Consider the following 26,643-nt stretch of genomic DNA (forward strand, 5'->3'; position numbering starts at 1 on the left):
GCGGGAAAACATCTGTCCTCCCGCGACCGTTCCTGCTTTTCGTAAAAAGCGTCATTGAACCCATCTTTATTCTTGTGCTTGCGTTCTTACGCGTACTTTCTTACTCAATTCGGATTTCCTCCTTAGCCTACGGGATACCCCCTTACTGATGCACCCGTCACCCATCATGTGACGCATCAGGGGCCCTCGTAACCCGGCCCTTTCCACCGAACTTACGGAAACTCCTTCGCGATGTTTACCGTCACCCATCAAATGACACATCAGAGTTTGTCCGTTCTTGATGGCAGTTCCTGTAGCTACAATCTGTTAACAGTTCTTAGTGCACATAATAAAATATCCTAAAAAAGAGATTAATCATTAAAAATAAGAAAATAGTCCAATTAGCAACATCGGTCTACCATCATTCTTTCGTCGTAGGACAATTTCCTTTAGGCACGCAACTTGTCCAATGTACTCTTCACAAAATCGAAAGCCCGCTTGGCCCTTCAAGAAGAAGTCGCGCTCTTCTAGAGTCCTAGCGATGCGCGTCACTAAAATAGTAGTCACGAGCTCAAGTGCTACATTGATGAGAGAGATACCTCAGTAATTATCCGTAACCGTGGGGTCGCCCTTCTTCGGTATATAGATGAGCACCGCGGCAGCGTGCTCTTCTGGGACCTCCCCTGTATCGAAAATAGATTGGATAACTCTCAAGTAAACTCTTCCCATAAGTGTTCTAGGCACACCCCTATCGTTTCGGGCGCCTTTGTCCTTCACAAGGAGCTTGAACACTTCCGGCGGGATACCATCCACTCCCGCTGCCTTGTGATGCTTCAGTCCTTGGCAAGCCTTACGGACTTCCGACCACGTGAAAGGGTCATTCACCTCCGTCATTCTCGGCCACATTCTGACGGGCTTGCCTTGCCAGGCCCTAGGATCCAAACTTGTACCGGATTCCATAGTTACAGGGGACGGGGGGGACGGGCCCTAGGGCCGGGGGACAGCCGTAACCGGGCCGGGAACGGCTGGGAACGCCGAGGGACGGACGGAAAACGGACCGGACGGGCGGGTCGCAGGGGGGACGGACCGGGGACGGGGTCGGACGGACCGGACGGGGACGGCAAGGGTCGGTCGGGGTCGGACCGGAACAGATTCAAAAAAATGGCCGTTTTTTACCGTTTGCAACGGCTCTGTGCAGCCCCAACTGCCATATTTTTTAAGCCTTGGCCCTTGGGAGGCTATAAAAGGCTCCCTTGGGCCTCTTAATACTCGTAGTCTCAATGCTCAATGCTCATTCCATTTCCCTCAAGCTCAAGGCTCAAGCTCATTCCATTTCCCTCAAGCTCAAGGCTCAAGTTTGAACTTTGAAGCTCTCCTCTCCCTCTTCTACCCACTTTGAAGCTCTCCTTTACTCTCTCTCCACACAAGCTCTCCTCTAACCCTTCTAACTTCTAAGCTCTACTCTCTCGAGTCTCTCCACCATCATGTCATCTCAAGCCAACTCCACTTCTCAAGCCGCTTCTTCTCGAAGGAGGCCCGCCGTGCAAACGTGGTCGTGGTGGGATGAAGTCGACTTTAGCTCGCGTGGCAAAGGTGGCGGTGCAAGACCATGGACGTGCAAGCTATGTCCATACAAGAGATCGGGTGGTTCAAACAAAGTGCGAGCCCATCTTCTTCATGAACCCGGTCACGAGGTGAAGTTTTGCCCTCATGTAGCTCCCGAGAAGAGGTTGGATCTTCTTGAGAAGCTCACGGTGTATGAGGTTGCGGAAGCAGCCAAGAGGGGCCGTTTTGTTGCCGTTGATCCCTCCGCCACGGCGACACCGTGAGAGCAAAGGGAAGCCAACCTTGACGACATCTCTCGAACCTTCAAGAGCCATGGATCTACACCGTCCTCTTCCCTTCCGCATCGCCAAACCACTCTCAACGAAAATTGGAATCCTAAATTGAAGGAAGAGGTGGATAGGTCGGTTGCCCGATTCTTCTTCCACGACCACATTGCCTTCCATGCTTCGCGGTGAGTTTCCCTTGGCATATGCACATTACAATCTTCCATTTTGTATTCATAATGGGTTATAATTTCTCGACTCTCCATACTAACGCAACATGCTCTATTTTGTGTGGATAGGTCTCCATACTTTCGAACCATGGTTACGAAAATAGGGGAATATGGCTCCTCTTATGTGCCACCTTCATCAGAGAGGCTTCGCACCACCCTCCTTGACAAAGAGAAGCTTGCCGTGGAGCAAGCGGCCCAAGCAACAAAGGATTTATGGGAGACCAATGGCGTCTCTCTTCTTGTAGATGGATGGAGCGACACCCGCAAGCGGTCCATCCACGGGGTGGTGGCCTACTCTCGGGGGGAGATGTACTTTGTGGAGTCACATGATGCATCCGATAGTGGCAAGGCCGCCGAGATGCTTGCTGCGGAGTGGACAAGCACCATAGAGATCACCGGCCCGGAGAATGTCCTTTGTATGGTTGCAGATGGAGAGGCATCAAATAGGGCAGCCGGAGCTATCATTGATGGCATGTATCCCAGCATCCATGTCACATTTTGCATGGCGCATTGCCTCAATAACCTCCTCAAGGACATAGGCAACTTGTCATGGATTTCACCCACCATTGGTGACGCCTCTCGAATTGTCTCCTTTGTGCTCAACCATCAAAAAGTGCGCCATGAATTCTCAAAGAGGAGCCACTTGTCTTTGCTCAAATATTCAGAGACAAGATTTGCATTCAATTGGCTTATGCTAGGCCGCTTGTCTACATGTGGCGAAGCCTTAAGGGGCCTCTTTCTCAGTGATGAGTTCCAGGCCATGCCGGAGTCTACATCAACAGTAGGATTGAAATGCCGAGAATGGGCCGACGACGCCGCTTGGTGGGAGGAGGTGAAGACTCTTGACGCCATGGTCAAGCCTATTCTACACCTACTTCGAGTGGTGGATGGCTTGCAGCCATGCATTGGCAAAGTCTACGAAGCCATGGATCGGATGATAGAGGCACTTAAGAAGCTTGTGCCTGACCCTGTTCAGTATGCGGAGATTCATGGCTTGTGTGAGTCGAGGTGGAATGGATACTACTCTCCACTTCATGCGGCAGCTTATGTGCTTGACCCTGAGTTTCAAGGAAGGCGTCAAGAGACCGACAAGGAGGTGAGCAAAGGATGGCGGCTTGCATTGAAGCGCCTTGAGCCTAGCAGTGACATTAGGCGCAAGATTAGAGACGAGCTACTCAACTACAGGCAAAAGAAGGGCTCCTATGGATGTGTAGATGCACAGCTTGATCGCAACAAGATTGGCTCGGTTTTGTGGTGGGAGGACTATGGAGGAGATGGCCCACATTTGCAGCGCTTGGCTATTCGTGTCCTTAGCCAAGCATGTACCACTAGTTGCTTGGAGCAACTATGGAGTGTGTACAGCCACATTGCCTCTAAGAAGAGGAATTGCCTTGGGGTTCAGAGGGCCAATGATTTGGTGTTTGTGAGCGCTAACTTGCGCATGCTTGCCAAGAGCATCACACACAAGGCAGATCCTTTCACTGAGTGGGAGATGGCACAAGAGAATCCATCTATGGCCGATACTCTTTTGGAGGAGCTAGAGGAGGATTTCGAGCCTCAATGCGAGCCTCCCGAGCCGGAGCCCTCATACGTCGCTGACAACCTTGACTACGACGACGATGTGGAGATTCAGCAGGCGAGCACTTCTTGAGTTTGATGATCATTGATCACTCGACTCTCGAGTCTAGACTCTTGAGTCTACGACTCTACCTACTACATAGCCCTTTGTACTTTTTGTTATCCTTGAGGCCTCAGGCTTGTCCTAAGTCCTTTAGGCTTTTTGACTCTTGAGCCCTTGTGGCATGCACTTCTCATTTTGTATCCATCGATCATCGATGTTTTATTAGCACATTTCAGCCTATATGACTCGTGTTCTTTGGTCTATTTAGTGTAAATTTATGGTCAAAGTGATGCTCTATGTGTGTGGCATGTGTGTAGGTCAAAAAATGCCAAAAAAATTCTCTTTTTTTTTTGCCATTCCGACCCCCGTCCCCGTTTCCTGACTTTTGCCGTCCCGACCCCATTCCTGACCCCCATCCGCCGTCCCATGTAACTATGCCGGATTCATCCGAGAATACTTTGGTATAATGCCTTCGCCAGATTTCAAGAGTTTCCTCTTCGCCCGCCTGCAAGACCCCCGCACTATCCAGAAGGGCCTGCACTATCTGGCTTTCAGGACCTTTTCCCAACATTCGTTGGTTCAAGCTCCACCACTTCTTGTGCTCTCTTCGCCGCAGGAGCTCGGAGCCTTTCTTTGCTAGTTGTTCCTGGACCATGCGCTGAGAGTCCTTTTCCGCAGCACGAGCCGGTCCTCGTGCCTGTACGTACACATTTTACGCATCTCTACCTTGGGTCGACCGCGGGTCCAAGTCTCTTACCTTAAGGAATGCCTTACGCTTGTTGTTGATCGCGCGCCTAGTCTTGGAATCTAGCCTAGTTCGCTTGTCCAACGATTCGGGATGGTTCCCAAAGACTCCGGCCTCCTTTGCTATGGCTTTGACATTAGCCTCAAAACCCTGGATCAATTGATGGGTTATTGTATCCGGGCCCTCAGAGTCGTTCAACTGAAGGAGGGGCTCCCACTTATTGCTATGCAAAAAGAGTCCTCCAGCCCCCTCGACTTTAGTCGCGTCGATCCTCGGTCGCCTTTCAACTACAAGTTTCACCCCTATGCCCGATGCGGTGCCTAAGATCTTGCATGACACCGGCCAGTGATCCGAAATGCCCGTGCTCTGCAGGACATAGGATTTACGAAGAGAGGACAAGGCCAGTTTGTTCACTATAAAAAAATCGATGTCCGATCTTCCGTTACCACGGGGGGAGTGACACGTGAGAGGGGTACCACGACACTGAAGGATTTGATACTTGGGGCACTTGGACTCTAGCCACTTAGCCATCCTACACTGGGACATGTTCCAATCGCCTCCCACAACGATTGGGACATTCTTCTGGGCAGCTTCGCCAGATTTTTCACTAGAGTCTCTAACATATCAGCGCGCGCTTCCTTCAGTGCCCTCTGAGGCACGTACACATTCCCGTGGACCCACGGTCCCGTCTGCCCCTCCGGGTGCAGCTGGACGAAGATACCGTTGAGGGAAGACACGCTGAGCTCAAAGGCCCGGCATCACCGGGAGGTAAGGGAGATCGATCCTCTCTCGCCAGGTTTGCCTGACCCAAGGGACTCAAAGGTATTAAATCCCGGTACCTTTAACGGCGAACTACCTAAGAACATTCGTGTTTCCTGCAACCCGGCGACCTCCCAGTGTTCCCTTTGAATCAGACACTCAAGTTCAATCCGTTGTTCCGAAGGCCATTTACGTTCAGAGTGGTCACAACGAGTCCCTCCGGGAGGGGCTTCTTACTTGGCCTTACCACCCTTGAGCGCTGACTATAGGGGACTGACACCTTGGCATGCCAACTGGAGAGGCGAGATTCGCAATGCAAGCGCTGGACAAGGTCGCTCGCGGCAAGCGGGGACTTCAAGATAACATCAAACCTATCGTTCACCTTGGTAACCTATAAAATCGATGACTTGTCCACGATCAACTCGAGTTGCCGTCTGAAGGTAACCTTAAGAGTAGGCCAACGCGTTCCAGACGCATACCTTACCCAAGCGGCCTGCCGACACCATACGTCCAAGGGACCTAATTCGGATCATCTCCTTAGCGTGATCCATCCTCCAAACAGATGGATCGTCACTTGCCCCCCCGGGGGAGAGGCAAGGCCTTGCGAGACAGAGGACCCTGCCTTGGGGATTGAGATGAGAGGGGTCAGAGAGAGACTCTCGGGGGGTCGAGGGTAGTTCTCCGGGGGTAGAGGGGAGCTCGAAGGGGAAGAACACTCAATTCAGCTCTGATGCTATTGTAATTACCGATCCGTGCAAAATGCGGGGCAGCAATAAACTGAAACGGCCTTGTGTAAACTGATGAATTTTCTATACGAGAGATATCTTTGAGAGACATATGAGCTGCGAAGTTTTTCTCAAAAAAATTGGCTCCCAAACAAATGTCCCTAACTCAAGCAATGTATACAACTTGCTGGAAGAGGCTAGAGCCCACTCTCAAAATCTGACTTAAAAGCGTTGGCCTCTTGCTTACACCACCTAGGTGCTAAAGCAACCCAAAAAGCTACTCCTAAAAACAATTATTCATAAAAGAACTCAACAACTCTTAAAGCATGTAATAACTTAATAAGGTATTGCCACATCTAACGTCCAAAATTGTTCGCGATTTGAGCTGGATTGAGGTCCGTACAAGTTGTCACCTCAGCATGCAATGATGTCATCAAGTTGTTACATTTTGTAAGATCTGCAAGATTGTCATTTGTGTGAATCTTGACAAGCTCAATGCGCTTTTCTCCAAGAAGAACAAGAAGCTTAGACATAAGTGAAGCAGCTCTACATCTTTGCCAAAAGCACTAGATTGCCTGGTAGCTTGTATCGCTTTGACTATCACAATGCAAAACTGGAAAATCTGCTCTGAATCTCCTACTAGATGAGTAAGCGATATAGCTTTCTTGCTAGCCTATGACGAAGCAACGTACACTGCTCTGTGTCAGATTGCGATGTAGATATTTTCCAACAAGATCGCCACAAAACTGCACCATAGGAATGTGGAGGCATGCATAGCCTAACCTAGAACTTCTATTGTTCACATTCCTCTCATAATTTCCATCCGTGTTACCAACTACACGTGCACCTTTACCTCCAAAACTCTTTTTACTTACATGTATTCAAAATTTATAACTCATTGATGCAACATACATGGCATAGTTTTGAGACTAAACAAATTGTCTCCATTTTAATAAATTTTGTAGTCAATAAGCTTTCATTTGTTTTCAAATATTTCATTTCTTTAAATCCAAACCCTTGGATAATTTCGTTTGAGACTTCATACACCAAAAATCTACTTGTTAAAGGGATGGCCTTAGCTACTATCCTCAAAGCAAACATAGACATGATCTTTTAAGTATGTGCCTGTTTTTATAACAAAACAATGTATCTATGAATAAACCTTACTTGGTAAAATCATATCACACAGGGGCTTTTGATGATGAGATGTTGAGATTCGTGCAACAGCATCATTCAAACATCTAGGGGCATCCAAGGTCCAATGAGTTCCTCACATATTTCCTATAGATGCCGATGAAAAAAAGGAAAAAACTCTTTGCCTACTTACTCTTGCACATGTGCCTCCCAGAAACGTTGCCTCCAGTCGATCAAAGCTTCATTGTCATGAAGGTTTAGGAGCACGACTTCCGTAGAGGCAAGAAGAGTGTCAAACCTCAGCTTCTTAAAACCAGATGGCCATCTTTTTTCAAAATGTCTCTTCCAAGCACCATTCAAACAACACAAGCTACAACCATGCATCATGGTGTGGAAGGAACGCTTCACAATGCTGTGTTGCTTGGCATGTGTACGTCCACAGTTTTCTACAAATCTGCATGATTAAGTTCTCTCTCTCTCTCTCTCTCTCTCTCTCTCTCTCTCTCTCTCTCTCTCTCTCTCTCACCCACGCGGCATGTGGCCATTTTTTCCTTTTCAAACCCTTGTGAGCATGCGTGCGTGTGTGTGTGTGTGTGTGTGTGTGAGATGAGAGTATGAAAAGGTAACCACTCACGAAAGCTTGAAGTATGATTGGGTTAGAAGTGACTCGAGAGCAAGGGGAGAGAGCAAAGGGATGATATGGGCAAGTAATTCAGATGGCAGACGGAAAAGTTCTTCACGCTTTGCTGCATCTGGAGCACGCAGGAAAATGTGAGCATCTTCAGCTTGACTTCGGTAGCTAGAGCTAGGTTAGGTAGTTACCTCGATTCGCAAGCTCGGCCATTGCTCGCCCGCACAGCTCCACCAAAGATGCAGAAGTGGCCATTCCACACGTTGACGACGAACAAAAAAATGGCTCAAGAGTCAATAGGCTAGGCTCATGTAGTGTGAGGGGCAAAGTTCATGTGATCAAGCTTTTATGTGAGCTCTAAACTTGGTTAAGGCATGGAGGCATCATACAATGAGTATGGGAATCTAAACACACACTTGATGCTACGATTGAACATCTACCACATCAAACATGCAAAGGAAGAGATCAACCTATGCACGTACTCAATCTTAAGCTACAATTACACAATCCTCGCAACAAAGCATGTACATGTTTTTATCAATCAAGCTAGCATGGACACATATGCATACATGCACACATATGAATGCACACACAACAGAGAGATTATATCTCTCAATGCAAGCAAGCACATGCACATAGAATCACACACCCCTCACACAAAAGCATATGCATGTACTAGAAAGATAGTGAATGAGAGCATGAGATCGATGGACAGCAAAGAGAGTATCAATACACTAAAATTTCATCATCATTACAACATAGCTCAACCATGCATCAAGCACACAACATATGGAGAGTTTAAGCTTGAAGTTGAAGACTTGAGAGCTCTAGGCTAAATGTACGACAAAAATCCATTTCACATCTCACAAAATAGCACATAGTTAAGGTTTTTGTGAGGGCAAGGGTCCTCTGGGGGCTATAAGTCCACATGAAATAATGGCAAGGGGCCCTATCTAGAAAGTCTATATAGGGATAGGTTGGGTGGAAATTCATATGCCTTACAACTTAGTTCTCACATTGCCTTCAAACCACGTTGATGCACCCAAACTTGGTTCACCCACAAACACGTCAGAAGCCTGTGTATGGAGAATTGGAAGCAAATGGCAGGGTGGTTGAATCTATACTTGATGCAATCTTCAACGAGTCCAATTGTAAGGTGTATGTCAAATGAGATTGGTGAACGAGATCAACAGTGTCAAGGTTGTTTATGTGCTTGAGAGAAGGTGCATAGTTGTTCACCAATCAAGCATCATATCGAGCTCAAAATAACAGATGGTCATGACAATCGTGGCTTTCTTTGGCAAGAGTTTCTTCACCCGGGACGTCGGATGATTTTGCTCAATGGCAGCCATGAAGCTTTAGGTGCCGAGAAGCAGGAAAGTGGTCTTTGGAGTTTTGAAACATGGATAGAAGAGGTTGACATGTGATCATAGCTGCCGAGACAGAAGGAGTAGAACGAGAGCTTTTTTTAGCCCTTGTGCTTGATGGGAAGGGCTGCTTAAGTTGATTTAAAAGAACTTTTTTTTGGGAGGTGGAAAAAAGGAATGCAGGAGTCGACGACGGGAGGGAAGAGAACCGTGCTACTACACAAGCGCTGCAGTTGACATGGAGAAAGTAGCGCCATCTGTTGGGCTGCATGGGGAGAACTGAAGGAGCAAAGGGAACTCAGGGCCGCCACAGGCAAAAAATGGAGGGCGAGTTGCCAGGTGCATGGGGACACCCGTGGGCAGGCCTTGAAGGAGAGGGAAGGCCGAGCAGAGCGGCTGGCATTGAGGAGAGGGCAGGTTGTCTGTGGGTGAGAGCGCCATCAGTAGGAGGATAAGTTGATCCGGGGGCTGCTCAAAAGCGCAAGGAGGGAGAGTGGGTGAGCTTAGCCGTGAGCAGGCCAGGAGGAGCCGCAGCTATCTGTAAGGAGCAAAAAGGGGAGAATGCTCGTGTGAAGCTACAGGGTAAGCAGATAAAAAGAAGTTGCAAGATGAGGGAGGTAGGAGGAGCTATCGAATGCAGGAGTAGCAGGTGAGGGCTCTATCAATATTGAAAGCGAACTGCTTGTAGTGGATATTGAGCGTTGCAAAGGCTTTGAAAGACCGGGAGCAACACAACGAAAGAGAAGGGGAATGGTACCTCTGCATGGATAAAGAGGCAAATCCTGAGCACGCTACAGGGCATGCAGAAGGTCGATGATTGAGGGGCCGCCAGATGAAGGGGGACGGCATCCATAGCATAGCCACATGCAGAGGGAGGAGATGGTAGCACTACAAAGGTGAAACATGATACCAATGTTAGCATGGAAGGTGCAAAGAAAAGGAGGGTTCGGAAATGGTGAAGGAGGGCATTTGAGGAGTTGTAGGCGCACTGTAATCAGCTTTGGGGGTCGTCTGTAGAAGGCCGAGTAGAAATCTTACAAAGGAGGGTTGCCAGGACGACCCCTCAAGAGCTTGGAGAGCTGCAAAACGGGGCTGCCGGGTTTTTTCACATGGATTAATGAAGCAAGGCGAAGTGTAAAGGCTTTGAGGCATATTTGTTATTAGTGCCATCATTGTACCCAGTTTTTTTTGTGTTGGTATTTAGCTACCATCTTCTCATCTATTCGTCGTCTCGTGCATAGCACTCGTGGTAGCATTGGCTCCGGGTCTTTTTTGTGTGTGTGTGCACAGAGAGAGAGAGAGAGAGAGAGAGAGAGAGAGAGAGAGAGAGAGATTGGGCGGGCTTAGTGTGTGTGGTTGCAGATTTGGTGAGGGTACTATGCACTAGAAGGTATGGAAATGTGTTGTCGAGCCAATTATGCTTGGGATTTATAAGTGATTGTGTGTATTTGGTGATGCTCCAAGGCGAGTCTGGTAGTAGAGCTTTACAGAAAGTGTGCATGTGTGTGTGATTCTGTGTAGGTAGGGGTGCGGACTATTACCTTGGGCTATAGAGGCAGTGTATTGTGTGCAGGGTGTTGTTCCCTTTTCCCCCATCCCAACATTGAGATCTTGCGGAGGGGAGAGAAAAGGCATCCATAAAAGAGGGAAAGTGTGCATGCAAAGGAGAGGTCAAGAGGGTCATGGGAAGGATCTAAAGCTCCACTTCAAGGTAGCATAAGCAAGATTGCATTCACTCTCGATCGACGAAGTGCAATTTATGGGACATTTTAAATTTGAGATTGAAACATTTGGTGCAAGTGAAGATGATCTATGGAGGACTCAAAACATAGCGCTCTTGGGCTCAAAAGGGGCGCCTAGCCATTGCAAGGAGGACTCAACATAAGTGGACCACCATTCAAGTTCTCTACGGACCTCCATAAGCCTCTTCCGCTCGTTTAGCCTGCTGACTTCTACCATGAAAGCTTGAGATTGTTTTCCACATTGCTTGAATATGGGCGCCCAAGAGGGCCCTAAGGTCACTACATAGGGCCCTTCTCACCCCCTACACAAGCCAAGGGGCACACAAGTGTTGGAAAGCAAGAGCAAGGCAGCAATTTGTTGACATCCATATTTGTTTCTTGAAATTCAACCAATAGAGCTCACAATTTCAAATTTCAAGAATAAGAGCGGGGCATAAAGAGATTCTCATAATCAAAATCAAGGTGTATATGTAGAAAGGTACAAAGTGTATAACGAGAATTTGGTGTGGTCTATTGTGTTGGAAGGGAAAACCCATTTTCCATTCTACCTGTTTTCTTATCTACCACTCTTGTAGTGAGAAAATCGTGTGATCAAATCAACTAGTTTAAAGACGATAAGTGGTGCATGCAATCCATGCAAAGCTCGATAGCTACTACCAATCAATACGGATTTCTTTAAAGAATGTAACCAGCTATTACTACATCTATTGATGGTGTATTGAATGCATGCAAATACATTGGACTTAAAACTCCACACAAAAAGGAATTTTCTACAGTTTCACAACAATGACACTTTGTCAAGGACGTCGTCTATTAGATTATCGTAAAACTTGTTTTCTAGCAATTTCAACATGTATGGCATAGCACAAGATCTTCTCCAAAGGCATAGTTTTGATTTTGAACATGATATAACTGCTTGTAAACCAACTCATCCCCCTAACGATCTTTTAATGAGAAACATCAAGGATAAGCAATCGTTGGCAAGCGGTCGTGGCTTGCTTAATCAACATGAGTTCAATCAACTTTTAATTAGGCAAAGCACACTAGAGCATAATTTTTCACAGCTTAGTGCTATTGTTTTCATGGTAGCTACACTGCTTAATCAATTCATGAATACTACGACATCACAAGGTGCAGTAGAACCACATCTTATTGTTGGTACACAAGGAGTTCTTGCTTCTATTGGTGGTCAAGGGGGAGTTTTACCAAACACCGAGCAAGTTTTTTAGAGCGAACCAAAAATTCGAGCATATTCATACATGATCAACATGAATATATTGCTTATCCAATGTGCAATTTGCACATATCTCCCACAACATCAATGCTATTGGTTTCTCACACTACTTTACTTGTGGCTAGGATCTCTTAATTTAATTTCGCATGACATCTTTGTGTGACAATGTTGTTTATTATTCTCCAATGCTAGGTATCAGTGCTTACAAGACAACAATCTTCATGATATTATGATTGGCTTAAAGTCCAATTATTGTTCTAGATTTTAAGCTTTCCTTGAAGAAAATCAATAGAAAAAATAGAAGAAATCTAAATACGCTCTTTTTCATGGCTCTTATGTTGCATGTATACTAGAGCTTGTTGAAAAAATAATCTTTAAGATATTCTCACTAGCATAAGCTGATTCAAAACCCAAAATAGATTTCAAGAAGAAAATTGGCTTTAAAAATGGTTAAAAATCAACTCCAACCCAATGAGGCCTCTCTCTCTCTCTCTCTCTCTCTCTCTCTCTCTCTCTCTCTCTCTCTCTCTCACACACACACACACACACACACACACATAACAGGTCTTGAGTTCAACTCTCCTCGTCGGCTAGATCTTTAAGGTCTCTTGGGATAGTTTCCTACGACGCTAAAACTCTCTTCTTCTCGGGTGTGTGTGTGGGTGTGAGTGTGTGTGCTAATAAAAAGAGGAAAATGCTATAACCATTCTATCGCCCAAGTGTGGTAGATTGGTTATGTCATTTCCCTCTTGAATAACGGGTCTTGAGTTCAACTCTCCTCGTCATCTAGATCTTTAAGGTCTCTTGAGATAGTTTCCTACGACGTTAAAACCTCAAGTTAAAACTCACAGAGAGAGAGAGAGAGAGAGAGAGAGATTTCGTGGGAGCTTGCCCATCACAATATGGTACCTAGGAGGGGTCGTGATACAACTTGTTCCAGGGGAAAACGTAAACACCCCAAAAGGTGGACGTATTGGATGATTGTGCGCTCCTTGCCGCACTGTCGAAGCAAGGGACTTGCCGATACACCGTGTACGAGCCGCAGATGGCTCCAAGCACACAACTAGTTTAACTAGTAAGCTCAAAGAGGGCAATGGTGTGTCACTCACCGCCTTATGCTCCTGCCGTAGAGGATTCCTCGCCGCGAAGAAGAGGGAGACGCCGCTACGCCGCACTCAACCGCCTTGCCGCCGTCGTGCCGCCGCAACGCTCGATCGCACACACACTCTCTCTCTCTCTCTCTCACGCACACACACAAGGAGATGGTGAAGGAGAAGGTGGAGATGGAGCAAGAGCAGCTTCTATTGCACAATGAGAGAATGACTCAATTTTAGGTTTAATTGGCTTTTATGTGAGCTCACCCCATTCACACTTGGGCGCCCATGCTTAGCCAACTAACCCTACCATGTTCGTGTTAGAGTGCGCCTCTCATCGGCGATCACTCTACCTTTCCCTATTGGACCGACAAGCCCGGTGCCTGACTCTACTTAAATAAATAATACGGTTACAGTATCCGTCGTAGGCGATAGGGTGTTCGTGAGCCACGAGGGTTAACATTGCCCCCCTTCCTTATGTAGATTCCGTCCTCGGAAGCTATTGAGTTGAAGCTTGGTATGTCCATGTTGTAGAGCATCTAGATTTGAATCTGCAAGGCAAAGTCACTGTTTTAGCAAGCGGAATTATATTGCCATAAATCATGAGGGGAATGTAAAGTACATGTGGAAATGAGTAAATGCAAGATTTATGAAATGTTAGACTGCCATTAAGGACAAATAAATTGCACTTTGAGTAAATTAATTAATCAAGAGTTTTGAGCTTATGGGTGAGTCTATCAATTAGTTAGCTATGACTAAGGTTAAAACAACTACTCTAGTACTAGCTAAGCTAAGAAGATTATCTAAATGCAAGATTCCCTAATTATGCTTTTCAGTTTTGATTAGCCAACTTGCTCTCACAACTGCAAACAAAAGCTTGAAATGTTAACTGTAAGCTCAATGGAAGTCTTTTAATTTTTTATTTTTTTTAATACTTTTTTACTTTGGGTCACAATCATGTGACGTGTGTGCTTATTTTGTATGTCCGGGGTTTTTTGCTTCTCAAGGAAAAGCGCCCACACTGGGAACCTCTAGGGCTCTAGTACCATAGACAATACATGTGAGTGAAGTACCAATTCAAGCCAGGATTTCTCTTCCAGCGTAAGATTTTTCATTTGTGGCACTTATGTTTTTTTTTTTTTTTTGCTTCCATTTCCTTGGTATTCGTGCTAGTGTTTTTTGTTGTTTGAGTGAGCAAGACTTTCTCTGCCTAAAACATTCCTAAGGTCTCAAATACTCGGATAATTTTATTAGCTAGGCCTAGTGGTCAAGTAAATGAGTTAACCTAAAGTCACGGTCTCCTAATCTCCAGGCTCATCCATAAGATTAAACTGGAGTTCAATCAACTTAAGCAAAGACAAATTTATACATCTATAATGGCAGATAACAATCATAACTATTGCACTCAAACAAAGAATGAAAAATCATTATTAGCAATTACACATATCCACCAACATGAATCATGGAAAGTAGTACACCTGGAGGTATGGAGTGGCTCATTTCGTTGAAGTAGATGTCCTCAGCCATGTGGATGGAGATCCATATAAGTCCTACCTAACACATCCAAAAACAGGTACTATACCTCTAGGAGGCATGTCAGTGTGAAAAATTAAAACTCCTAAAAAACAAACTCAAAACACAATCTAGACCCCTAACCTACCTATCTGTCACCCCTTTTAGAATCAAGGAAAGAGGATATTATATAAACCGGGTGGCCACCCTAAGGCTAGGCCTCTATCCTCATCATCTAGATAAATAAAATCATTGTCCGTGAGGCCATAGTCTTCCTCGGTCTCTATTAGTTCCTCTTCATCATCCTCTTGTGCAAGCATGCTAATCAAGAACCTCGCGATGCGTGGATACTCATCTTGTGCAAAACAATAAGCATGTGCCATTGGAGACACATTCGCTACTGGGTAGGTATCACTAGTTAGCCATAGACGTATCAGCCATTCTAACTCCTCAAAATTTCTCTCACATGCAAGGCTCTCTATCAAATCCCATTCACAAGAAAGTATAGGATAGCATACGTAGAACACTTGAGGAAAAGACAAAGGGTACCTTTCATCAAAAATAGAAGTGCATGCCTCTGGTGAAGTAGCCATTTCTGACAAGACAGATAGATTTGGTTAGGCCTTTAAAACATAAGAGTTGTTTTTGTGTGTTGCTTGAATTGACACGGTGAATTTGGACTTATATGTAAGATCTGATAGGGTGCTCTCTCGTTGCTAGTCGCTCTTGCTCTTTACTATTTTTGTTTTTTGTGAGTATAAGGCTATATATATACATTCCCTAAGATTGGAATTCAGAGATCAGGGAGGAGGGTTGAGAGGGGAGCGAGTGAATGATTGATGTTAGCAAACACTCCCACCTTCCTTGGGTAGATCATACCTTTTGGAAGGAGGTCGTCACCTTTTGAAACCAATTGTTCCAAGTTGTTATGGGTGAAGGTTTTAACCAATAGTTTTCGACCGCCCTATGCGTTTCATCTAGTTGCAAGGGTGGTAAGGTACTCTCCCATGATTTTATTGGCAACGTTGTTGTAGGTGGTGAACTTACCCCGGGAGGTGCAAACTCTTTCGTGCTTGTATGGATATGTACAGTGGTAGGTGGAGGTTGTGTCGAAGCTTCTATTTGCGTATAGGAACTACATGAAGAGCAAGAAGCTTCATTTGATTTCCCTGTTCCTGAGCTAGGTGGAACAAATCATTCTTTCTTTAGTACCCAAACTAGCTCTAGATCGGGTGTGTAACATTCCATGATTTTTTCTTTTCCGCGATTTTCAATTTGTTTTGGAGCCACAGGATTGGGTTTACATGGGCCAGGTGACACGTAAGAGTACACTTTACGTTTGGGCACCCAGATTTGATCATTTCCTTCATAGTATCCTTGGGCTTCCAATAGTCGTTTAGGAATCCAACGCAACGTTTCTTTACATTTCTTGGAGTGAGTGGGACGGTTCTTACTAGGTTTCCGTTTTTTTGCATCAACCATGCTCACTACAGAGGCTTTAGGGACCCACTTGTATGTTTTGTCTGTTATATTAGGATGGTTCTTGTGTGTCTCAAGCTTTCTTTCAACTACATCAGTTGAAGCTCTAGAGAGTTGGGCTATGGGGACGTATGGTTCAACCTCCTGGACATGCAATGTCTTGGGTTTTATTTCCTTAGGCAATATCTCAGGGACTATGGCTTGAGTGGTAGGGCTAAGAGTTGGTTTTTGCGTTGTAACACCCCCAGTCCCCCAATCAATAGTGCATTTGGTGGCTATCATCCATGTGCGGCCTAGGTTTATATTACCCTCCATAGTTCTAGTAGGCATGACCAAAAAGTCTTGAGCTACAATCCCATTGTCATAACTGACAGAAGTGTGCTAGATTCCAAAAACCGTAGTTTTTTTCTTGTTGACACCCTTGACTTGGATAATACTCTCAGATAGAGGTGGCTTCCCTAACTGACACCACACCCCATAGGATAGCAGATTATATTTAGCACCCGTGTCCAATAAGGCGTTATATAGCACTTTTCCATAGGCACTATTTAACTCAATAGGGTATCGTAGAGGTGTGTCAGAGTCCAACCCCTCCTCTTCGATTTCCACGTGGAATGCATTTGTGACTCCAAGGTTAGCCTCTCGTTTTTGTCTTATACGTTGTTGTCGCTCCTTAGCCTTAGCTTGAGCTTGTATCTTCTTTAACTCGGTTGTGCTTTGGCGGCCTTCTTTTGATGAATGGCCCGTAGTTCTTCTTGGCTTAAAGGATCATAATATCTTTTGAATTTACTCCCATTGAGGAATCCAATGGTTTCAACTCCATCAAGAGTTTCCACACGAAGGGTACCTTGTGGGGTAATTTCACATACTCTATATGGTCCTTTACCAGCATATTTCAACTTTTTCTTCTCTTTACGTACTCCATACATAAGGACTTTATCACCAACTTTGATGTCCTTGTCCTTCACATGGCGATCAAACCACTTCTTTCTCCTATCCTTTTCCACAAGAGCATTTTGCACAGCCAACTGTCTCTCTTCATCTAGTTTTTCTAAGATATACAAACGCTCGGTTAAGGGGTTACCATTCCATCCTTCTTACGAAGCTACCCTAAGACTAGGAATGACAAACTCCCAAGGCATAACCGCTTCTTGGCCGTATACCATTTTGAATGGCGTACAATTAATAGCCACTTTATAAGCAGTACGATAAGCCCATAGAGCAGATGTCAACTTCAAATCCCAATCAGTGCGATGAGCTTCTACCGTCTTGGTTAAAATAGAGATTAGAGTCTTGTTGGTGCTCTCGGCTTGTCCATTAGCTTGCGGGTAATAAGGTATAGACTTATGGTGGGATATCATAAAGGTCGTGGTAAGCTCTCTTATTACCTCATTTATAAAATGGGTACCATTATCACTAACAATTTCAAAAGGGCAACCAAATCTTGTGATAATGTTCTCAAAAAGAAACTTAGCTGTTGTCCTCGCGTCAGCTTTTTGTGAAGCCTTAGCCTCAGCCCACTTTGTTACATAGTCCGTAGCAACTAGAATATATCGAGATTGAGTGTTGCGAGCTGTGGGACTAATTGGACCTACAAAGTCTAAGCCCCATTTTTCAAATGGTTGGGTTACTTTAATAGGATGTAAGGGCATTCTGTCTTTGCGCTGTGTGGTCTTGTAACGTTGGCACTCATCACACCCTTTTGCAAAAAGTGATGCATCCTTAAATAAAGTTGGCCACCAATAGCCTGATTGCAGCACCTTTCTAGCAGTCAGGTCTCCAGAAAAATGACCTCTTGCTATGCCCATATGTGCTTCTTGCAAGATATACAAATATTCATCCTCGCGGGCACAACGCCTAAGAATATCATCCTTGCCTAATCTATACAGAGTTCCGGCAATCAAACAATAGGGTTCACATTCTTTTACTAGCCTTCGAGCGATATCCTTACGAAGTTCCTTGGGTGGAAAACCATTAACTAAAAAGTTAACAATGTTCTCACTCCATTCAGGCATAGTCTCAACTATGAATAGGGAAGTATCGGGTAATTCATCATCAACTCCTGTAGGGGCTTCACCATTGGGTATGCGAGACAAATGATCAGCCATGACATGCCTTTTATCGGGTCTCACTACAATCGTGAAATCAAACTCCAGAAGAATTAACAACCATCGTGTGATTCTTCCTGTGGAGCATGGATTGTTTACTAGATACAGCAACGCTTGATGGTCCACATAAAATACAAACTTGTTTGCCAGAAGGTAGTAGCGAAATTTCTTTACTGCATAAACCATTGCCAAACCTTCTCGCTCTGTAGTGGTGTAGTTCCTTTCAGCATCGTTCAATTGACGGCTTGCAAAGCTAATGGGATAGTCCAATTTATGTTCTCCTGGTTGAGTGAGAACACACCCAATAGCAAAGTTTGATGCATCAATATGCACATGGAAAATGACATCCCAGTTAGGTGTCCTTAAAATCGGAGCACTTGCTAGTGTTTTCTTCAATTGTTCATAGGCTTGGTCACACTCTTCAGTCCATTTAAATTCAATGAGAAGCTTGTACAAAGGACGTGCTATCTCAGCAAAAAATAAAATAAACCGTCGATAATAACCCACGTGTCCCATGAACCTTTGAACTCCCTTGTAATTGGTTGGTGGTGGTAACTCTAGAATCACTTTAATTTTGCTCTCATCGGTTGAGATACCATTCTTGGATACTATATGCCCTAAAATAACTCCATGCTTGACCCAAAATTGGCATTTGAACGGGTTCAATGAGATACGATATAACCTACACTTTTCAAACACCTTCCGCAAACATGATAGATGTTCTTTCCAAGAAGAGTAAACACAAAGGTCGTCTAAGAAAGCTTCACAAAACTCTCTCAAATATTCTTTAAAAGCAGTGTTTATTAATCGTTGGAATGTAGCAGGGGCATTTGTTAAGCCAAAAGCCATCACACGAAATGCAAACATGCCAAATTATGTAATCAAGGCAGTTTTAGCTTGGTCCTCTAGCGCTATCGTGATTTGGTTGTAGCCTGAGTACCCATCTAGAAAGCTATAAGCTTCCTTGCCTGCAACTCTTTCGAGTACATGTTCGGAATATGGTAGGGGGTAATGGTCTCTTCTAGTAGCTGCATTAACTTTTTTGAGGTCCACGCACACCCTGAGTTTCCCATTCTTTTTTGCCACGATAACTATCGGAGACACCCATTCAGAGTGTTCAATAGGATATATGAACCCACATTTGATAAGCTTTTCTAGTTCTTCTTGAATGATCTTTGCGTACTTAGGATTCATCGGGTAGGGTCTTTGTTGTACGGGCTTCGCAGTGCTAATCATAGGGATTTTATGTTGGACCACAGAAGGTGGAACACCTTTCATATCATTGTATGTCCAAGCGAATACGTCCTTGAATTCCTTGAGAAGCTTTTTGAGGACCGCCTCTTCAACTTCTGTGAGGTCTTGGGCAATAAAAACAGGTTTTGATTCTTCACTGGGGTCAGCTAATTCTATTTCTTTAACTATTGCCGGACCATCATAGATTCCATTATTCCCATCGATAGGTATTCTTTGGGCTTTTGTGTACACAACCTTTGCTTCCCCTGTGGTGTAAGATTTGAAATGTTCTGGTGCAGGATGCAAGTCTGTGGATTCTGGTTGTGTTTTGGTTTGTGCTTCCATTTCTGCTTTCTTGTGTTGTCGAGCTAACTCTTGGTTTTGACGCCTCCTTGCAGTGCGGCTCAACTTTGGCTTGTCTATGATCTCTAATTGGGCTATGTCATGAGGTCGTGGTCTAAACCACATAACATTTTGGAGATATTCACCCCAATTGTCTACCAATTTTCGATGAGCATCACATGCTCCTATATAACTGAGCCATTCTGCTGAGGATCTCTTCTTTTTTATCCTAGCACGTACATTGGCTCGATATCGACGCCTCTTAAGGTTTTTCTTTTTATTATTTGAGACCTGCTTTTGATTTGCATTTAGATCTGGCTCACTAAAGGAGTCCTCGTTGGTGTCCTCTTCACTCTCGGGGGAGCTATCATCGGTTGATGTGCTCGGTCCTTCTGAATGTTTTGACTCTGAACTTGCTCCACTCTCTAATTCATGAGATTCAGAATCCGTTTCACTCTGGGAGTCAGTGTCCAAGTCGTGTTGGTCAAAGTCTTCTATTGAGCTATCGGTGTCACTGTCAGATTGGTCCACAATTGCCTTGCCCTTAGAAGATGCATGTATGGCACTTATCATGTTTAGAGGTGCAATTTGTGGTACCTCTTCCCCCTCTGGTGTGACCCAAGTGGTTCCTCTATTTCCCCAGGTATCTATGGCTGCAGCTAGGTGTACCCAGTCTACGTTGTCTGATTCCGTCATACCCGGTAACACATCCATGTAAGGAGAATCTTGGCCAATGTCTGTATCCTTCTTACAAGTGTAACAATATTGTAGTGGGGCCGAGTGAACTGTGGTGTCAGAGCGATGATCAATAATGGTTTTACTCCCTAAGGGGTGTACCTTACCAGTCACCAAATCCACTCTAAGGACAGAGTCTTGGAATTGCAAATAGACATGATTTTTAGACCAATCATGAACCATTTGTGCTTCCCTCATGAATGGTCGTCCTAAAATCATTTCATATGACATAAGGTGTTTAGAGAAATCCATTACAATGAACGTATGTCGTACCTTGTGTCCTAGAACTTTGATCTTAAGATCCTTGAGCATCCCCATAGGTTTGGCTATGGTACCATTTGCCATCTTTACCACAATGTTAGTAACACTGAGGCGGGGTTTTCCCATGGATTCCCAACAATCTTTTGTAACGATGCTAACTCCCGCACCACCATCAAGAATTCCCTTTATAGTTAATCCCTTGGTAGTGATGGGTAGGGTCGCATTAGACTCGTCGCCTTCAAAATACTGCCCTAATTCGTTAATGGGTACCTCGATCACAGACTCGTGTCCATCTAAGTCAAGTGATTGCACATGATTTTCCTCATCAATCATAATCGAGTCAGGCCTATTTGGTTGCGCAAACTGCGGTAATCCCGTTCGTAGCTCTCCATTAAGGAATGCTCGAAGTGCAAGGAATAACTCAGGATCTCCATACAGCTTTGCTATGATCGTGGTTCGGACCTCAGAAGACATGAAGTCCACTAGTTTGGCAACATTCATTGGCATTTTGCAGGGTGTAGGTCCTTGACTAGGAACTGGTGAGGATGGAATCTCATATTCCTCAATGGGATCAAGTATTCCTGCGTTAAACATGCTTTCCAACAAGAAAGGTGTATGCTCACTTTCTGATGCCCCGTCCTCACTCCCTTCTTGGATGATACTAGATATGGCTAACGGTCTATGGTTCATGTGGGGTGGATGAACTTGCGTGGGAAACACTGTGTCATGAATTTTGACATGCATGGGTTCTGGTTCTAGTTTCCTTTGAGTCTCCTCCACTAAACCTCTTAGATGTTTCACCTGCTCAATCTCGTCTACTGGGTTTGGATACGTCCCAATCTTCTTTTTACGATTCTTCCCTTTTTGCCCCTGCGGTTTATCTTGGGGGTCCTGGATTGGATTTGGAAACACTAGTGGTGTTTTCAGAGGCTCTTTATGGTTTTCTCTTATTCGGTTTTCATTTGGTTCCATGTTACGGTTTTCTTTGTCGGTCTTTCCCTTTGTGGTATTGGTTCTAGTCTCCATTGTCTCGATTGAATCTGAATCATCCTCGAGGTCATTCATATACAGGGGGTCATCTCCTGTTCCTATGTTTGTTTTGGAACTTGGCTTTGAATTTCCCGTATTCTGCGACCTCTTCCTTCGCGTCTTCTTTTTCTTTGCTCGGATAACTGACGCGGTGTCTCTCTCTTCGAGGATATGGCCTGGCCCTTGAAGCATGGACCGTGTAATCGCATAAGCGGGTGCGACGGGTGGTATTGGCGATGTCACACTAGCAATTTCGACCAAATTTAGGGGTGTGATTTTAGGCGCATTTGGATTATAGGGGCATTGGGCAATCAAGTGATCTATGCCACAACGATTACATGTGAGTATTGGCATTGCAGATGTGCTCCCTTGATTCATTTGCATCTGTGCAGCATTCTTTTGCAGCCTAATAGGGCACTCCGCTGCCCGATGTGGTCCACCACACTCGTAGCATTGAAGAGGTGGCCTCCTAGCCTGGGTGTTGATATTTTGACCTCTGGATGCGAGAGCAGCAGCTTGATAAACCGGCTTGACTTGCCCCCAACAATCTTCCATGTAGTATATAGGACACTCTTTCAATGTATCAAGTCCGTAGGCAATACTAGTGTCTATTTCCTCCTCACAGCCATCTGCATAAGCATTTGATGGCTCGCAACCCACTTGGTTCATAGGGGCGACTCTTGGATGCGGGGGCTGCGGTCCTAGCATAGGAGGTGGTAGCGGTGTAGCTTGTACAACATTTTGAGATCTAGGGACCATGTGTTGCGATAGTTGCTCAACAGGTGGAGCAGGCATCAATACAGGAGCTCGAGGTGCATCCGTCCAGGCTACAGGTGGTCTAATTGCCATCATACGTTTGATCATTAAACAATCCTTAGCTTGTTGACCATACCTACCACATGCGTTGCAAGTTCCATTAAATTTTACTCTAAACGTAGGGCACTCACTAGTGCTATGTGGACCTAAGCAAATGGAACACCATTGTTGCTCCCTTCTTGGATACATGTGACTATTTTGAGGGGGTCGATTATCCTTAAGAGACTCTTGGATTGCCTTGGTGAGGTCTGCCAAGAATGTCTCAAATACCTTTGGCTCATTGGCAATGGGCTTTGCAGTCATGGGTTCATACTCAATGGCTTGTGAGCTAGTGGATCTCGTGTCGGTAGACACCCTCATGCCTGCTATCATCAAGTTGTCCTCCAATTGGATTGCATTGGCAGTGACATCTTCCCAGGTTGTGATACCTCTAATCACTAGTCCATTATAGATTCCTTCATTCCTCAACCCTCGAATGAATCGATCAAGCAGTTAGTTATTGTTGAAGCGCTCATTTACAGGGCAGCGAGAGTTTAAGTGCTTTAGACGACTAATGAAGTCCCTTACTGACTCTCCTTCCTTACGTTCGGCCTTCTGTAGTTGAGATGCTACACCCCAAAGCACACCTTCTCGTATGTACTCCTTTAGAAACAACCTTCGAAGGGTAGGGTAGATTGTTTTCTCGTCCACCCTTAGGGTCCTATACCAATCTCCAGCCTTCCCACTTAATGTCAAGCTTAAGGCATTGCACTTATGTAGTTCGTTGCGTTCCCTTAAGGAATCACATACTTGTTCAAACACTTCAATGTGTTTCCTAGCATCTTCGTCCCCATTGAATTTTTGCGTGAGTTTGGCAATTTGTATTGCCTTACTTCTAGGCTCTCTATCAGATGCATGACGCATATTTTCCGCGATAGATCGACCTATGGTTTGAGCAAACGCTGCCAAGTCACCTATGTGAGGAGGCAGGGCCAGTGGAGGTACTCTTGGAATCATATGTGGGAGAGGGACGGGTGCCGGTCTTGGCATATGTGTGGATGATGCAAGATATGGAACATAACCGGGCATAGGTCCACTCGGATAAGGGCTAGGGAGCGGCACTCGAGGAGCATAAACAAGTGGTACAATTGGAGGTGTGGGGGCCATGTGTGCATAAGGGGCTAGAGGCACATACGGTCGAGGCCCCATATTAGGTACTACGACAATAGGTAGTGGCACTGCGCTAACCGTAGATGTCATCGGTACATTCTCTGTCAGGCTTATCCCTGGAGTGAGCACTGGGTTTACCTTAATAGAGGGTTGAGCCAAGTTAGGGAAGCTAAAGTTGTCGCTCGGAGGCTCAGATTGCATAGAGACCCCAGGTGAAATGACGTAAGATGGGTCCATGGGGCTCATTAGAGGAGTCTCCATTTGTGATAGAGTAGGCTGTTGAGCCTTGCTCGTATCCAGAAATCTCATGGAGACAGTTGAGAGTATATTTACCCCTCGGTTTTGCCTTTCTGATTGAATAATGCCATGGATAACATTACAGATCATTTTCTGTTGATCTTCGATGCTCGTGGCACTAGAGGTGGATTGTATAATCTCTATCCATCCTACATGGTAGGCGTGGCCAGAGTGTAGATCCGTCAACACCTCAGTGTGGAGGTCGTATGTCCAATGATCATTAATGAACAATCCTTCTAGAGTCGACGTGTTAACGATTTCTTGTGAGGTAGAAGCAATGTTGCTCCCCGTGGTTTTACTTGTCACCAACGGTACTCTAGAGGGAACTTCTGAAGGAGGCAGCTCAACAGGGCCTTCTTGGTAAGAAGTTGGCAGGATATCCACATGGACACTCTTTGGGGGTGTGGGGTCCACGTGCGATGTGAAAGGAGAGTCCACTTCCCCACCCCCTTCGTGTGCTTCATTTGCATCAGGTTCCGAGCGAGTAGCTCTACCTAATGTTTCCATGAAACGGCTAAACATACTAGTACTAGGCTGTGGAGCTTCGGGAGGTGCATGGCCTTCTCTCTCAGTGTTTTGGGTGGGGTATGCTTCCATGATTTCTGAGTCGGAGGAGGAATCACTAGCGGCTATTTTAGGGTCTTGGGTGGTGCTACCTTGTGTCCCCGCTGAGGGTCTAGATCCTATCGTGGATGGGTAATGGGTGTCCGTATGAACTGACGCACCCTCAATATGCTCGTGTTCTAGCACCCGCCCAAAGCGTAAGTGCATGTGCTTTTGATACCCTAAGGTGTCAAAAAGCTGCTCTAGGAGGCCTTGTGACTAGTTTTTAGCATGTTTTTTGTTTGTTTTTTTGCTAGATTTTTTAGAGCATGTCGTGGAATGGGCCATGTGATAGCTCGAAACGAGCATATCGGTCAGAGGGTCGTGCCGTGCTTTACAGCCCTCCGTTTGGTCACTCTATGCCCTCGGAATCCCTAAAACTGTCAATTTCTAGTAGGGAACTAGGCCCAAACTAGAAAGTCTAAGGGTGCAAGTGGGAAGAGAAGGGAGGAGAGTGGAGGACTTGTCCCACATGCTCTCATTCTCTCTTGAGGGAGTAGGGTATATATATAAGAGTGAGTCTAGTATATATCATAGGACTGAGGCCTGAGGCCTGGGCCTGGGCGTGGGCTTGGGCTTGGGCTTGGGCTTGGGCTTGGGGAATCGATCCCGATCTATCTTTTATACAGACCAACCCGTACGTTTTTATAACTCACGTTTTTTATTTTCGAAAATTTAACCTCCCACTCACTCGCGTTTTTTTTTTCGGTTTTTTTTTTCACGATTTTTTTTTTCAAGATTTTTTTTAAATTTTTTTTTGAAATAATTTTTTTTTGGAGATATTATTTGGTACGCGTTTTGGTGCGCGTTGACCTCACCTAACTATTTACTGTCCCACCTACCTATTGACCTGCAATCAGTGGTTCACCTAATTACTAACCTACTTAATTAACTAACTGTGCGCCTAACTGTGCACAACACAGAAAACACAGAAAATGCAGAAATTGAAACTTGACAGAACTGTGCAGTGAAAACACAGAAAATGCAAAAAAAACGCAAGAAATGCTAACTGTGTGTAAAAAGAAAAACAGAATTTTGCTAACTGTCTAACTAATTACTGAATGTACGTAGCAGAAAAACAGAAAATGCAAACTGTGCGCATTGGAAAAACAGAAATAACAACTTGCAGAAAAAATACGCCTTCCTCTCCCTCTTCTTTCCTACTGCAAACCACTCATACAAGAAGCACAAAGTGCCTCTTGGGCTTAGTGCAGGGCTATTCCCCGGCAGCGGCGCCAAAAATGTGCGCTCCTTGCGGCACTGTCAAAGCAAGGGACTTGCCGATACACCGTGTACGAGCCACAGACGGCTCCAAGCACACAACTAGTTTAACTAGTAAGCTCAAAGAGGGCAATGGTGTGTCACTCACCGCCTTATGCTCTTGCCGTAGAGGATTCCTCGCCGCGAAGAAGAGGGAGACGCCGCTACGCTGTGCTCAACCGCCTCGCCGCCGTCGTGCCGCCGCAACGCTCGATCGCACACACACTCTCACACACTCTCTCTCTCTCTCACACGCACACACACAAGGAGATGGTGAAGGAGAAGGTGGAGATGGAGCAAGAGCAGCTTCTATTGCACAATGAGAGAATGACTCAATTTTAGGTTTAATTGGCTTTTATGTGAGCTCACCCCATTCACACTTGGGCGCCCATGCTTAGCCAACTAACCCTAGCATGTTCGTGTTAGAGTGCGCCTCTCATCGGCGATCACTCTACCTTTCCCTATTGGACCGACAAGCCCGCTGCCTGACTCTACTTAAATAAATAATACGGTTACAGTGTCCGTCGTAGGCGATAGGGTGTTCGTGAGCCACGAGGGTTAACAATGACACTCTAAGTAAGAACTTGGCACATAGAGAGAGAGAGAGAGAGAGAGAGAGAGAGAGAGAGAGAGAGAGAGAGAGAGAGAGAGAGAGAGAGAGAGAGAGAGAGTTCATCTAGAGCCTTGCATGCCATGAGCAGGTTGAATTCAACCACCCTTGTCCAAGCC

The 26,643-nt window shown here is 45.3% G+C and overlaps 1 protein-coding gene across 4 annotated transcripts in view; it reads right to left on the reverse strand.

Moving 5' to 3' along the window:
- Window positions 1–8,002, reverse strand: part of LOC147429649 (RNI-like superfamily protein) — a 120,547-nt gene extending 112,545 nt beyond the window's left edge. For all 4 annotated transcript variants that reach the window (XM_086495914.1, XM_086495913.1, XM_086495915.1 and 1 more), the window contains exons 1-4: window positions 7,845–8,002; window positions 7,657–7,774; window positions 7,216–7,476; window positions 7,056–7,129 (exon numbers count right to left, since the gene is read on the reverse strand). In XM_086495914.1, coding sequence (XP_086352040.1) covers window positions 7,056–7,129; window positions 7,216–7,476; window positions 7,657–7,774; window positions 7,845–7,908 — 517 coding nt within the window. In that variant the 5' untranslated portion in view covers window positions 7,909–8,002. The remainder of the gene's footprint in view (window positions 1–7,055; window positions 7,130–7,215; window positions 7,477–7,656; window positions 7,775–7,844) is intronic.
- Window positions 8,003–26,643: the final 18,641 nt, after the last annotated feature.

Source organism: Adiantum capillus-veneris, chromosome 22 (assembly GCF_014529385.1).
Source record: "Adiantum capillus-veneris isolate H3 chromosome 22, ASM1452938v2, whole genome shotgun sequence".
Lineage (NCBI taxonomy): Eukaryota > Viridiplantae > Streptophyta > Polypodiopsida > Polypodiales > Pteridaceae > Adiantum > Adiantum capillus-veneris.